Source organism: Macadamia integrifolia, chromosome 3 (genome assembly GCF_013358625.1).
Source record: "Macadamia integrifolia cultivar HAES 741 chromosome 3, SCU_Mint_v3, whole genome shotgun sequence".
NCBI classification, from domain to species: Eukaryota; Viridiplantae; Streptophyta; class Magnoliopsida; order Proteales; family Proteaceae; genus Macadamia; species Macadamia integrifolia.
Window position 1 is genome coordinate 31,670,451 of NC_056559.1, and position 16,236 is coordinate 31,686,686.

Consider the following 16,236-nt stretch of genomic DNA (forward strand, 5'->3'; position numbering starts at 1 on the left):
GTACATTAGTTATACATAATCCATGATTTATCTTACATTGTTGAGCCGATAGTACTATAGATAGTAAGTGATGCATGTGTGAGCAACTGTTTACTTCTTTGTAGTGAAAGGCTATAGATTTGGAGAGGTTCTTGATTTGCAAAAATGTAACAAGATGTAGAAGTGGCCAAGCTTCTCTAGTTGGTTGTGGAATATGATAAAGTAAAAAAAGTACTAATCAGGTACATTAGTTTATTTAAAGACTTGCTATCATGACTTTAAGTAAGCTCAGTTACATTTAGTGTTTACTTAAAGTCATGATAGCAAATCTTAAATAAACTAATAAGAAAAAGATCACTAGTTACTTATCACTTTTTTTTTTTTATTCTTATGTCATTTGCCCTTCTTCTTCTCTTTTTTGATCCTTCTGCTTCTTCTTCATTTCACTCCTCTTCCTGGTTTGCTTTCTTTACCTCTAATTTGTGCCACTAACACAACTTGAGAGACTGGAAGACCAGTTAGTCCTTTGAGTCCTTTTATTCTCACCTTAGATAGTTCTTCAAGATTTTCCTCATCCACCTCCTCCTCTTCATTCTCTTTCCTCTTTTCATTCTCTTCTGAGTATTTTTTTGGAACAGGAGGAACTATCATCCTTCTCCATAGGTGTTAAGCAACAACTATATTAATCAACTTGATCATCACGCGTGTATATATGTATAATTAACTAAATAAATAATCAGGGTATGAGTGTTAATTGTAAAACCCAAAATCATTTGCCCGAACATAATTGAAAACAATTTCATTAAACAATTAGAATCGGTATATTAGTACATGAACCAATTCATACATTAAACCAATTAAGAAACTGATTAATCCTGGCCATCTATTTGCAGTGGATTTACACCTTGTAAATTAATTTAATTTAATTTTTATTTCTTAATTCACATTTTGGTCTGAGATATTGTGATCTAACCCAGTAGCATCAAATTTTTTTACTGAAATTCAGAAAGAGATTTGATTCCATTTGGGCCCAGAACTATTAGCTCAAACTGACAATGAAGTAGAAATATTTGAACAATTAAATGAACAGGCCGGTTATCATTTGTACCCTTCGTTCATATTTTGAACCGAATTGAAATTGATTGGTTAATCAAATTGAACTGTTAAATACTTTTAATATTGAATAAAATTAAAATTTACAGAAATGATGATGTTGATAACATATCCTCAAATTACTAGTGCTGACTTGGTACCATCATAGAATGAATCGTCTTTGACCCTCCATTTTTCGGAGCATGCTTTTTGAACAGGTACAAACTTATGGAATATATGGATGGGCATCTAGTTCTACCACATGGCAGGTTTCCATTAAATTATTTTACTCGTACAACATGTGTAAATAAGATGTGTCTTTTCCTTCTCTTCCATAACCTTAGTTGCTGCAATCTCAAAATCTTTGTGTGTTATCACCACCCTTCCATTCAAAAGACCAATGGCCCTTGCTTCTGTAACCACGTCCTATAAAAATGGGAACAGCCAAAATTAATCTTATGTTTAAAAATAAATAAATAAAAAAGTAATCATGTTGAGATAATGACATGGACCAAATAAGAAATGAAAAAAATCCAATTCGACTCAGCACATGAAAGATTGAGGTACCCCAATATTGGATGAGCTTTGGGGCAGGCTAACACCGAGATTGCTAGTTAGATGGGTGTTAATATCAATGAATTTATGGAGTCAAGAGGGCCAAGTTCATTTACAAACACCACGATCTTTTGAATTTCAACCTGGTTGGGGAGATGAAGAAGACATTGACTAGTCACATTCTAGCAGCCACACCAACACACTGTCCCCGTCTGATGATGATGGTGATGGTGTGAAGGTTGATGGTAGGGGTGATCTGCCTGTAGATAGGGATGAGTTTTATCCACCATCCAGGGAGGAACAACATGAGCACATCTGATTTACAAGGGAGAGTCAATTTGATCATATCACCCAAGATCTGGCCACAGTCCACGTGCCCCTTGAAGAGGCTATTTGAGAGGTCCCTGTCATCTATTGAGACCAAATAAGGAATATGATAGCATGGGTATAGACATTATGAGCTTGTACGGCGAACTTAGGCATGAATCTAGAGGAGAGTATTGGATATGGTGGGCACGGGCAGTGGCATGCACCCACATTTGTGCAGCATTTTAAGTAATATAGAAGGAAAACTCCAATATTTGGTGCACCACATTAGTAATAATAGGTTGAGTAGTAACTAAACCCTTATCCTCTAATGGTGTGAAAATCGTCTATAGTCACTGTATTGGTGCAGTAAGCATTGAGTGGCGGGATCCCCTTGGGGTGCATGCCTAGATATTCTCAGCTGCTCGATGCTCACCGTATCTCACTGCCTGTTGCAAAGGATGTAGATTCCCCTTTAAGGTAGGTAAGGGTTTTTGACCCTTCGTCCTTTACATTTGGGACTCGGTAGCGTCTTTTTAGTAATTTTGTTTTATTTTGGGAAATTTCAACTAGGCTGTTAGCCATGGGCTTATGGCTTATAGGCTTCTAATACTTGAGAGAATATTATAAAATCAAGAAACCCCACCTTATCCTTTATGTCCATGTGCACCCCCTTATTGGTCCTGTGTCGGGTAAAGAGAAAGTAGATGAATAACCCTTCTTGTCATAGGGATTGGGTGTCTAACCTCTTTCTTATATTGTAATTCGATGAAAACATGATATCTTATTTAGATTCAAATTTTACTTGTGGGTCTACACCCTAGTTTAGATGGAGGCTCAGCGTCTTTAGAAACTCTTTTTCTTTTTCTTTTGGAAAGAACGACATTTTCTTCATCTCTATAAGTAGAAGCTCCCTGGTAACTTTGTAATCTCATAGTGGTGACTATATATCATATAACATAACCTCAGCCCTAAGCGGCCTTGTATATTTGGTGTTTGGAATTTTTTTTTGATAAAATGATGTTTGGAACTTGGAGAATGCAGTAAAGTAAACCGTCCATTGGCTGTGATCTTTATATCAATTACTTTTAGTTTGATTGGCAAAAGAAACCAGGTGTTACATTAATTCAGTACAACAACAACAACAACAGTCTTGTCCCAACTTAATGGGGTCGACTACATGGATCCAAGTAAAGCTAAAGTAAGAGAAAATATAAGGCAATAAAGGAGACAGATAAGTAAATCACTAAAAAAGTAGAAACACAGCTAAAACGGGTCCGCTACCTAGATTCTAGCTCTCCAATCTGCTTTATTCAAAACCATCTTTGGTACAAGGCTTAATTTGTGCATGTCTTTCCTCACAATCTTTCCTATGGTCATTTTTGGCCTGCCTCTAGTTCTTTTGAATTCTTCTATCCGAATCAAGTCTCTCCTCCTTACCGGTGCATCTGATGGCCTTCGTTGAATATGCCTGAACCATCTCAAACGACATTCTCAAAGCTTATTAGGGTGGGGCAACCCCCAGATCCGTTCTAATTTGTTCATTCCTAACTTAATCCCTTCTAGTTTTTCCACACATCCATCTTAGCATTCTCATTCTTGCTACCCCTAGATCCATTTTAATTTGTTGCATTAATTTAGTGTTTTCATTAAATTAACCCTCAACCCTCATGAACGAAAGGATGGAGTACGTTCAGAAACCTTAATTATGTCCATTTATATTATTTTCTCAATCTAAGTATAACGCGGTCATTTATCTCTAAAAATTTTAGAAGAACACCCAACTTTAAAATATTAAAATAACCACTTGATTACAAACCATTATAAATCCAATAATAACTTACATAATAGATTATATAAGAAATCCTACAAACAAACACTCTTTTAAGGTGCAGCTATATATTTATTTTCTCCATCATATCAAACCCTAAACTACTTATTGGAACCCATTATATAGTTAATGCACCAATTAAGTTTACCTAGATAATTAGTCATAGCAAAGTACTAAACTTACTTTTAAGTCACAGAAAATCTCAAATAAACTAATAAGAAGATCACTAGTTAGTAATCACTTTGTTTTCTTCTTGTGTCCTTTGCCCTTTTTCTTGTTTTTAGATCTTTTTGCTTTATCATCATCAGCTCCCTCTTCTTCTTGTTCTTCATCGTCAGCCCCCTCTTCTTCTCGTTTCTTTCGTAATTCAGTCAGTACTTCCAACTTATTTTCTATTTTCACAACCTCTTGTTTATATATTGCGCTTTCAATTTTTTTCAAGTTGTAGAATCGAATAGCATCTTGTCTAGCATTCATTTCCTTGATGGTCTCATTTAGACGTTCGAATTTTACGCCTGGAGAGCTGAAGACTAGATAGTCCTTTCAAATCTTTGATTCCCAAAAGATTTTCGTCATCCAACTCCTCTTCAGGTTCTTCGTCTTCATCCTCTCCCCTCCTTTCGTACTCTTTTGAGTCTTTTTGGGAACCGGAGGAACTATCAACCCTTCTCCATAGGTGTCAAGAAACAAGTGTATTAATCAAATTAATTGATCACTACGCTTCTTTTTTTTTTTTTTGGTTGGTTTAGATAGCTTTAATCCTCTAAAATGTCAATACCAATTCACGATATATATAGATATGAATCATAATATTGATATGTATTCAACGAGATATTGATGCATGCAATTAAATCGAACACAAAATATCATCTGTTATTGTTTGAGTAGTGTTTTATGAATGCTTGAACCAACTCTTTTTGCATTCTAAAATGTGAATTGTGTGCACCACCAGTCCGGATCCTCTGCATGACTGGAAGTCTAGAAGTACATCCAAAGGATGCCCTTAGAGGCCTCTTGGTTGAACAGTGGAAGGCTAAACTGATCCAACGGTTCCTACCAAATCATGTGGGTTTACCCCCTCCCTTTTTTTTTTGTGAAGATCATGTGGATTTATCTTGTATCAAATTGATTTACTAAACTTTCTTTCTTCACGTTGTTCAAATTTGGTCAAAATTGACTAGTTGATTATGCAAAGTATGGGGATGAATTGTTAACACAAAATCATTTGCCCGAACCGAATTGAACTGTTTACTAATTGGTTCGTATTGGTTTTAAAAAGTGAAACCGATCGCCCATTAAAAAATTGGGTTTTATTTTAAATCATTCTACACATACCAATTAGAATCTGTATATGTATGTTAGTATGCGAACCAATCTCATACATATTAAACCAATTGACAAAAAAAATTAATCCTGACCAAACACACACACACGCGCAAACACACACACACATATATATACACACACACATGTTGTCTAGTGTTTCGTAGTGGATATACACCATGTAAATTAATTTAAATTATTTTCATTTCTTAATTCACAATTTGGTCTTAAAAAAGATACTGTGATCTAACCCTAGTGTGGCATCAGATTTCTTTACTGGAATTAAAAAATAGGTTTATTTCCAATTGGGCCCATAGCTATTACCTCAAACCGGCAACAAAATCGAAATTGGTAAAAACCGTTTATTAATTGGATTCGATTTGAGTTTTTTTTTTTTTTTTTTAAAGGTGATTTGGGATATTAGAACCATTTAATGAACTGTTCGGTAATGGTTTGTACCCTTCATATTAGGGGTGAAACATGAGCAGATTGGGCCGGGTTTCTTAAAACCCTAACCTAACCCTGCCGGGTTCATGCTCCAGTGCAACCCTACCGGGCTCAGGGTTGGGCCGGTTTGGATCGTGTTGACCCTAGCTGATCTTCTTAGTGGATTCACATTCCGATAAGTACAACTCAATTCCGATTTCAATTCCAATTCCAATTCCAATTCCAATTCTTCAAACGACTCTGCTACCTTCAAACTCTGAAAAACATTGACTGTAACTGACCCCCTACCCCCTAAATTCCTCAAAGTGCTGTCGTGTGCTAAGAGTCTAAAGAGAAAGGGTCCTTTCTACTAATGAAGTTCTCTTGTCGGTTTTTCAAAAACTTAGGAAAGCTTCATTGTCCTGTTTTAGTTACATTTTTCATTCACCTGTAGTTTGTGCCATATTGTGCTTCCAAATCCAAAAAGAGTGATTTGGTTACTGAGTTGTAAATTTGCAGCACCACCTTGTTCATCTAAACTACTAAAAATTCTGGAAACAAGAACATCAGAAGACACATAAACTTATTGTTCCCATATCTTACAGTCATCTAAGGAATGGGCTTTAAGATTCTAGGGAAATTGCAGAATAAATTTCCTGGGTTGTCACAAGGGGCTATTTGTTTTAGGTAATTGGGTTTTAGTTTAGTTTCTTTTAAGTCTTCATGGTCGATTGAGCTTTTAAGTAGATGGTTTTAAATATATAATTCACCTGTATACAAGGTCCAATGGCTAGGGATTGTGGTGCATATGCAAAGTTTTACAAATCAAATGGAAAGAGCAGAGGGGTTAGGGAGCTAGGGTTTAAGAATACATTATATAATCATATAGTGTATACTAGGGTGAAAACATTATTAGTTAAACACAATAATAATCAGGGTAAGACTCAAGTCGGGTTAGGTTTGGGTTTTTTATACCTCAAAACATACCTGGCCCAACCCCACACAGGGTTGGGTCGGGTTAGACCGAGTTGACCCCCATAGTTGGGTTAGACAGAGTTCGAGCTTAGGATGGGTTAGTGCGGATTTGAATCCTCTGGGTTAAACTTACACCCCTACTCCATATCTTGAACCAAACTGTAATCTGACCCCAGTTGATCAAACCGAATCATTTAATTCCTTTAATGCTAAGTGGTGCCATGCTTTTGAGTTAGAGCCTACCAAAAAGTAATGATGATATTGACAACATATCCTCAAACATCATGTTACGTACCTAACAACTTTATTATTATTATTATTATTGTTGTTGTTGTTGTTGTTGTTGTTGTTGTTGTTGTTGTTGTTGTTGTTGTTGTTGTTGTTATTATTAATGTATTTGTATTTGGGTAGGAGTTATTGCCACGGTGGAATGTTAAGTAGTTAGTAGAAGTTAGAGATAAGTGTGGAAGTGGATGTAGTGGAGCGTAGATGAAGTGTATGGTGTAATCAACGTTTATAACTACTTGTTTATCCTATTTAATAGGAACTAATATGGAATGGAAAAGGAATGAAGAAATTATCCTAAATTGTCTCTCTGGATTTATCTTGAGAACCCAATTGGCTAGACGTCCGGCTTCGTCCGTAAAGCTAAGAGGCAGACACCTCCTAATTAGCCAAAACCCTACATTATCTCCCCTATTTTCTCTCTATCTCCTATTTTCTCTCTCTCTCTCTCTACCATGCACATATCATCTGGTATCAGAGCATAATCGATCCTACGACTATGAGTATGAATATTGAGATCATCAAACAACGAAGCCATGCGTTCATCTATTCAGGACATGATAGTGATTTCTAATGAAATGCTTAGAACTTATCAACGTGTCCAAAAGAGTTTGTCTGAGTTGAGAAAGAAGAAGATGAAGAAAAAGAAGCAAAATGAGACAAAGAAGAAGTGGAAGAAGAAGAGGAAGAAGATGATGATGAAGAAAAAGAAGCAAAAAGAAACGAAGACAAAGAAGAAGAGGAATGTACCTATCATCAATTCTGTTATACCCGAAACCTAAAACTCCCTATTTTAATGTTCAGCTGCGGCACCAGAGGACACCAGTACCAGTGAGTACTGGGTTGCATCTGTCTTTTGCTGAGGAAGGAAGGGTGACCCCACTTGCACTAGCTACCCATGCTTAAATAATTGGAAAGGATTCCAGACCTGAAGGGAAAGGTCAGTTGAACATCACACACATTAGAAATCCTAGAGAAGGCCCCACTCAGACTGAGGAGAGATCCCCATACAAAGTGACTAGTTCAGCCTTCACCGGCTGATGGTCACCAGTGGATGGAGCATCCACCGGTGAACACCATACGGTGAGTGCGCATGCCAGTTTTGGGTTATTTTGTTGTGGGACCTGAGACCTCACGATCGTGCACCCCAAATTCATCCACATTGATGGAACAATATATTAGGGAGTTGATTAATGTGGTGGGATATCTCAAAGTGGGCCCGTTAGTGTCGAATAGCGGAATAACCCAGTATTGGGTAAAAACCCATTAATTCCCCAAACAACCCTTATTGGGACTTAAGTGGCTATAAATAGGACTCAAACCATTCATTTCTTCTCCTGCCAAAATAGAAACAAGGAGAGGGAGAAAAAAGAAGAAGGAGAAGGAGAGCAAGGGAGGAAGGAAGGAGAAAGGCTAGGGCTCCATTCTTGAGGTAGGCCCATATGCTCATCTCCCCCCCCCCCCCCCACACACACACAAATCTCTCTCTCTCTCTCTCTCTCTCTCTCTCTCTCCTTCCCATTTCACTCTTTATTGGAAGTAATGGAGACCCAACCAAATCCCACCTACCCAACCATAAAGACTACATAATGGGAGGGGGAAATTAGAGTAAGAGACCTACATTGGCAAGGTTATTCACTCAACATTGGGTCTAAGGACAAATCCCTATGAAACCCCTATCCAAAACCCTAAAAATTTGTGATAACTAAACCCTAGACAAGTGTTCTACTCAAACCCTCTACAATTTTTCATTTAAAATCCATAGTATGATATTATATTGAACTAAATTCAGCAACTACACTAAACCTAAGCTAGATGTGGAGTGTATAAGTGCCCAACATACAAACCCACTCTAAAAATCACAAAAACCTAAGCTATAAACTATGTAAAAGAGAAGAGAAAGAATAGAGTTGGGTAATGACACCCCATTGAACAACATGCACTTCTACCACTATACACAGGGGCCACAAGGCCTATAGGGCTAATCTGGGAAAGGAAACCCAGATTTTAACTTCACCGGCTGATGGTCACCGGCCAGCCAGTGAAGGCAGGGACCATCCACCGGTGAAAATATTACCGAAATTGCATCCCTTTCAGATTTTTCTACTGGTGAACTCATCGGTAGATGATCATCCACCAGTGAACCATTTTAAAGTTAGTTTTTAATCCTTTTATTTGGGGCACGAGTCTTAGTGTTCCACTCCTCTATGAATAACCGAATAACCTAAAAACCATCTATATCCTAGGAGTGAAATCGAGAAGTGATGGGAACACGCAATACGAAACCATCAACAATCTACCGCCATCTAGAACTCGAGGTGAGGGGATTTTGTGTGATTTTATGGAATGCTTGTATCATAATGCATATGTGGATGAATTATATCATTTTGCATATTGTTATATTATTCCTTATATAAAGTGTTGATGTGGCATGAGAATGTGGATTATGATTATACATGTGTGTGTGTGCGTGTGTGTGTGTGACTGGGATGCAGGGTGCCCTGTGGTGGGTGCCTACGGCACTGTATACCCAGGGTGTGTGTGCGTGTGTATGTGGAGACTGGGGTACAGAGTGGCCAACGGTTGGTGCCGATGGCACTGCATGCTCAGGGTGAGTGTGTGTGTGACTGGGGTGTAGGGTGACCAACGGTTGGTGCCGACGGCATTGCATGCTCAAGGTGAGTGTGTGTGTGTGTGTGTGACTAGGGTGCAGGGTGGCCAATGGTTAGTGCCAACGGCACTGCTTGCTCAGGGTGAGTGTGAGTGTGTATGTGTGTGATTGGGGTGCAGGTGGCCAATGGTTGGTATCGACGGTGCTGCATGCTCAGGGTGAGTGTGTGTGTGAGTATGATTGAAATGCATTGTGACATATTAGAATGCATTGGGCTAGGATAACCACTCTGATGCTATAACCCTTGCCAATAGGGGTTTACATATTGGCTAACCCTTTCGTCCTATAGTCCGTGGTTAGGGACGATTTCCGGTGATTGAGGTGCACAGATGCCAGCATCGTAAAAGACCCTCACGTGATATTTGATTCAGTGACGAGTATATCCTACATGCGATGTTAGATTCGATGTAGTGGTATTATGGGAGGGTTATTAATAGGGGTTTGCCAAATAACGATGTGGTTCTAGAACCGGCACGCTCCTGATCCTTACCTAGCTTGTATCCCTAGGGATTGATAACATACATTCATGATTAGGGATAACACCTATGTTGCAGTGGCACTTATACCCCATTTGGACTTAGAAATTGTTGCTTAGAATTGCTTGATAATAAATGGATCATGTCATTGCATTCATATTGATGTGGTTGGGCATGAATATTTATACTATTGCATTTTCTTAGATTGTGATGATTGCTTGTGTGTTACCCCTCACTGGGCTTCGTGGAAGCTCACCCCCCGTTGTTGCCCCTTTTTAGATGTTGATTCAAGAAATTCTTTGAAGAATGTGATCTAGATGTGAAAACATTCTTTTTGTGTAAATATGGTAAATATCAATAGAAATCACTAGTTGATATATTTTGTTTATATTATAAGTATGTGATTTTAGAATCATTTCATAACCTTATGAACTTAAAGTACTGCATCATGGATCCTGGATGGATTGTGGATATGGGTGCATGTCCATGTCGCCAGCCTTCAGGTGAGTGGAGGCGAGGTGTGACAAATTCCCTCAATGAGATGCCCATTTTTATAATTAGATTCGTGCGTCTCGAATTAACTATCCCAAATTCATTGATTGCAATTTTTACTATCAAGATATGGGATCCCAATGGTCTTTGAGGACAATGATATTATTATTATTTACTATTATTGTATTTGTATGTGGGTAGAAGTTATTGCCACGGTGGAGTGTTAAGTAGTTAATAGAAGTTGGTAAGTTAGTAGAAGTTAGAGATATGTATAAAAGTGGAAGTAGTGGAGCATAGATGGAATGTATGGTGTAAGCAACGTTTGTAACTACTTGTTTATTCTATTTAATAGGAACTAATATAGAATGGAAAAGGAATGACGAAATTATCCTAAATTATCTCTCTGGACTTATCTTGAAAAGAAGCAACTACCTCCCAATTAACCATATGTCTGACTTCGTCCGTAAAACTAAGAAATAGGCACCTCCTAATTAACCAAAAGCCTATATTTCTCCCTCATTTTCTCTCTACCTCTTATTTTTTTTCTCCTTTACCGTGCACATATTACATCGAGTGCTAACTAGGATAGCACGTGGAATCAATAGCCTTTCGCCCTCCATTTTGTGAGCATGCTTTATGGACAAACACGTAGTTATGGAATCCATGGCTGGGCATCTTGCTCTAACAAATGGCAGGTTCCAGGGAGGAGTTGGAGTGGGGTTTGCACGAGGCACCTTGGTACCGTGGTGGGCCTGCTCGCCTGTGCAATCTGGCCGGCAGTGCACGGATCAGAATATTTGGTGTTGCGGCAGAGATGGATGGAGCGGAGCGTGTTGCAGCAGTGTTGTGTTTCGCCTGTTATCTCCAAGGAAAAAAATAAAAATAAAAATAAAAATAAAATAATAAAAAAAAAAATTATTTTATTTAAAGTGGGATCCACAAACCATCCTTTCTCATCTTTCCTTTCCTCAACTTCCCTGTCCTTTCCCACACCCCCTTATAGTGGCCCCCACCTCCTCTATTATTCCACCCCTCCTGCAAACAAAAGAAAATACATTATCTACACAAAACAGTTAGGACTGAATTTTCTTAAGGCCACAGTGAACAGTACTGGATACTCAATCACCGTTGGGACCCAATCATTTGAGGTGCCAAGGGAAGAAAATGGAGAAAGGAAGGATACTAGGGGTGTCAATCAATCGGGCCGGTTCGATTTCGATCGGGCTTAAAGAGTTTCAAAGGCTACACCGTGTCCACCCATTTAACTAATCAGGCTTAGTTATTGAAGGCATGGTACGCTTTATATTTGATCGATCGGCCTCGGGCTATAATCAAACCACCTTAATCGGACTTTAATCGAGTCTTAACCGGGCTACTAACATGTTTAATGTTAAACGGGTTTTAATCGATTTTTAAACATACCCTCTTTAAAATGTGCTCTTATATTCCAACCCACTCATGCAAGCCCAAAAAAATGACAATTAATTAATAAATGATACCAAATATAACCATTATTTAAAATGTGAACATATTTTTACATTTTAGTTTTTACTTTTTAATTTGGAGGGTAAAATAGGTATTCTACAATCATTAAAGGGTCGGACTAGGCCAGTGCACAATAGGCCGGTCTCGGTCGGGTGTTAAACGATCGGTCTCAGTCGGGCGCCTGAAGGTCCAAGTAGCAAAACCAAGACCGACCGTTTATAAACGGGCCGGGCTCAAGCCCAACACGTTTAATAAAAGGTTCAAGCCAGGCCGGTCTATAAACGGTCGGTCCGATCGGTTTAGTCGATTCGGGCCACGAATTGACACCCCTAAAGGATACCATCTGAACTGTCCCATCGTTCTGCCACCGATGAAGGAAAAAAAAATTTCAAAACAATTTATGAACTTTAATAAAATCATTAATGACCAGGAGCTCTCCTATTACAAATAAGAAACTGATGATCAGGTGTTCTCATATAACACATAAGAAATCTTTCCACCAACACTGAGGGCTAATGACATATTTTACCCAAAGGGAATATCCGTATAGAGGAGGGTCAAGCATTTAAGGGTCCACTAAATTATTTTACTCGAACATGTGGAATAACATGTGTCTTCTCCTTCTCCTTCTCCTTCTCCTTCTCCATAACCTTAGCTGCTGCAATCTCAAAATCTGTGTGTGTTATCACGACCCTTCCTTTCAAAAGAGCAGTGGTCCTTGCCTCTGCAGCCACGTCCTACAAAATGGGAAGAAGAAGAGAAATAGTTATGGAAAAGATTGATTCCCCTCCTCTACGTTTACTGGTTGAAATAGTTATTACAAGATTACATAAAAACCCCTACATTAACATATAAACACCGAAAAAGGTTCTAATACATGCTTATTTCCAATCATACCCCCACATTTTGTACTTTAATAGCATATTCAGCTATTATGTACTTTAATGGCTTGCTGTCTAGTCCAGTTTTTAAGATTGATACATAAGTTAGTTTATTCACATATGTACCAATCAGCACAGATGAAATTCATCACCAACCCAAGTATGTCAGTCCCAAAGTTTGAAACCCACTGCTTTGGTGGAACATTGCATTGTAGACTAACCAAATGGTGTGCTGTTTGGCATCTCTCCTCATTGGTGAGTTCTTTGTTCCCTGGGGGCCAAAATGCACAAGACTCTAAAATGACATGCCAGTCTGCCAGACCTTTGGGTTAAACAAAACGTTAAGAGGTGAAGAGTATGTTTTAAGGTTGATTGCCCCGTATGTAGAGCTTTCTACTTTTTCTTTCCATCTTCCTTTTTCAATTTTGATTCAATTAATGGATGTCATGTAGAGGATTTGTGGCACACAATAAACCCAAATTTCAAAAGATCCAACAAGAAGCAATAGAACCAAGGTTCAAATGGCAATTGAAATTACGGTAAATGGTACAGTAACATAATCATGTCAAACATACCTTGATCTTTGCCTCAGATGCAACATTCACCTCCCTTGCGATCTTTTTCAAATCAATACCAGGCATCAATCTCATTTTCCTTGAGTGTAGTCTTAGGGTATCAAAACGATGCTGAAAACAAATTACAAGTTAGAGTATCCTTGTAATCAATGGTTAACTAACAAAATACTCACAAGAGAACATAAGAAACATGAGACTTCCCTCTTAAATACCTCTAGTAAAAAACTAAAAGTAAACCTGATAATAGCAGTGTTCAATATCTGTACAAAATGTACTCCTAATTATTGATTCTTCATGTAAAGATTTGAGTTTTTTTCTTCTTTTCTTATCATTATTCCCATCTCACTCACAACTCTTCATACTCCCCACCAACCGACTGTTGGTATACGATGTCTTGTATTCCGTCACAGTTTAATCCAGGGAGTACAAGTGCAGGCGCCTCGACAGGCAGGACGGCTGTCCCGCTAGTGGGGGTGCAGCCGCCACTCGAATTTTTTATTTGAGGGCAGTTTTGTACATTTCGGATTAGGGTTTTTTTTTTGCTATATATTTGTAGCGATAGTTTTTTTCTCTGTAGTACAAGCAATTTGTGAGAGGTGTGAGGACAAGCGTTGTAATCCTATTCTCCATTGAAATTGAAGCAGGATCTCATCTCACCGAGGACGTAGGCAATCTTGCCGAACCTCGTAAACCTGTGTGCATTGTTGTTCTTGTTTTTCCATTATCTTCGGCATCGTTTTAGGGTTGTGTTTCTACACCGACTTCCGTTATCAGCAAGTTCTGACCAATCAACAGCAACCAGTTCCAGAAGCCATTCGCAACACCACTTGGGACCAGCCAATTCAGTTTTTCTCATTTTGGACCATGACTGAAAAGCCTAGGTAATTCAGATGAGACCAATAATACCACGGAAAATAGTCCCAGTTACCATCATTATACTCCCAGACCATGATTGTGTAATTTTATAGTTGTCATGGTGCCAAGGTCAGCCAAGGCAGTGGCCAGGCACCTAGGCACATTTTGTATGGCTTTGACCCAGGTATGAATGACATAAAGAGGAGAATAAGTTAAATGTTTAATGACTTATTTCCTTCTGTTATTAAATATAAACCAGGGAGTGGTTATTGTGTAAAATAAATTATCTTTGTTCCTCTAGTTTCAACTTTAATGAAGGGAATGTTCATATATAAATAAAATATTCTGTTAATTTCAATTTTAAGTAAATTCTCGAAAGAAAGAAATGGCAATGATAGTAAGGGACCATAACTCTACTAGGATTTTAGGCTCAAAGTGCTCATAGCTAAAGAGGACTAATTAGGGTTTAGGTCTCATGTTTAGAATCTGGAACTAGGACTACTTAGTGGGAAGTAAATTGTAAAGGTTGAACAGCACAGAAACAGAAGAAAAGAATGTGTGGATACTGGATACAACTGTGAACTCACAAATTAGGGTTTTATACAACAATAACAACAACAGCAGCAACAAACTAAGCCTTATACCAACTTAATGGGGTCGGCTGCATGAATCCAACAAAACAAGTAGGAAAAACTGCGGTCTAAACAGAAAAGGGGGAATGAAGAGATGCATAAATAAGAGAGAGAGAGAGGGGGGGGGATGAGAAGGGAATGAAAATAAAAATTGACGAAAAGAGCAAATGAAAGAGGCATCACCCAGCAAGTCAGGAGAATATTTGCTAAATGAGATCGGCAATATGGATCCTTGCTCTCCAATGGGCTCTATCCGAGGTCATTTCTCACAACTTCTCCTATGGTTATTTTAGGCCTGCCCCTAGCTCTTTTAGCTCCATCAATCGGCATCATATCACTCCTCCTTACCAGTGTTATCAATTCGTCCGAATAATTCGCGAATTATTCGGCCGAACCGAATTTTTCCGAATTTTATCAAAAATTCGGACCGAATCCGAATTAGAAATAAAATTCTTTAAAATTCACGATTTTTTCAAAAGTGAATATAAATCGCGAATAATTCGGACCGAATCCGAATTAAACCGAATTATTCGGTCCATTTAAACATTATTTAAAAAAAAAAAAAAAAAAAAAAAATTAATAATAATAAACAATTAAAAAAAAAAAAACCCAATAAGCTTTTTTGACCGCTTTTTTGACCGAATCCTTAAATTAATCAATCAAATTATTCCGAATAATTCCCGAATCCGAATTTGTTAACTATGCTCCTAACTGGGGCGTCCCTAGGCTTTCGTTGGAGATGACCATACCATCTCAAATGACTTTCTCGGAGCTTGTCATTGATTGGAACAGCTCCCAGATCAGCTCTAGCTGGAATTCTAATCGAAGGGTGGTTCTGATGTGATGAACTACCGGGCTGAAACTAGTCTGCGGCCAGAATAAAGTAAATGAGATGGGTATGTGATGGGAAGGATGATAGAGAAGAGGGGAAACCAGGGAAGGATCAAAGTAGCATGGGGGAAATGGAAGCACGCAGTCTCACAGAGCTCAAACCGATTCAATGTCTATTCAAACTCATCAAAACTACCACTACTGTCCATCGTTTACATATATAAATAAAGTTGGTCTGTTTCCAATTAGATACAAGTCAATATTCAATCCAACACATCCTAAGGAGTAGAAGCCAACCAGTAGGAAATTTAGAGAGTGGTAGATTGGCCCATACTACAAAATTTGACAAAGCTTTGAAATTTCCCTGGCCTTGCTTCATTCTATAGGCGGTTCATTCGGAATTTCAGTGCTATAATGGCACCCATCACAGAGTGCATGAAAGGAGGGCTAACAGCCTAATGTGACACATTAGTGTGACAACGTATGAGTCCAATAGGGGTACAAATATTACCCCTATAGACCAGAACTATAACTTCACTTCTTATTGCTTCTTTTTTTTTTTTTTG

The 16,236-nt window shown here is 38.3% G+C and overlaps 1 protein-coding gene across 2 annotated transcripts in view; it reads right to left on the bottom strand.

Moving 5' to 3' along the window:
• Positions 1–12,267: 12,267 nt before the first annotated feature.
• The window catches only part of LOC122073759 (26S proteasome regulatory subunit 8 homolog), a 42,126-nt gene continuing 38,157 nt past the window's right edge, over positions 12,268–16,236 (bottom strand). For both annotated transcript variants that reach the window (XM_042638386.1, XM_042638385.1), the window contains 2 exons: positions 13,353–13,463; positions 12,268–12,633 (listed from right to left, as the gene is read on the bottom strand). In XM_042638386.1, the coding sequence (XP_042494320.1) occupies positions 12,478–12,633; positions 13,353–13,463 (267 nt within the window). In that variant the 3' untranslated portion in view covers positions 12,268–12,477. The remainder of the gene's footprint in view (positions 12,634–13,352; positions 13,464–16,236) is intronic.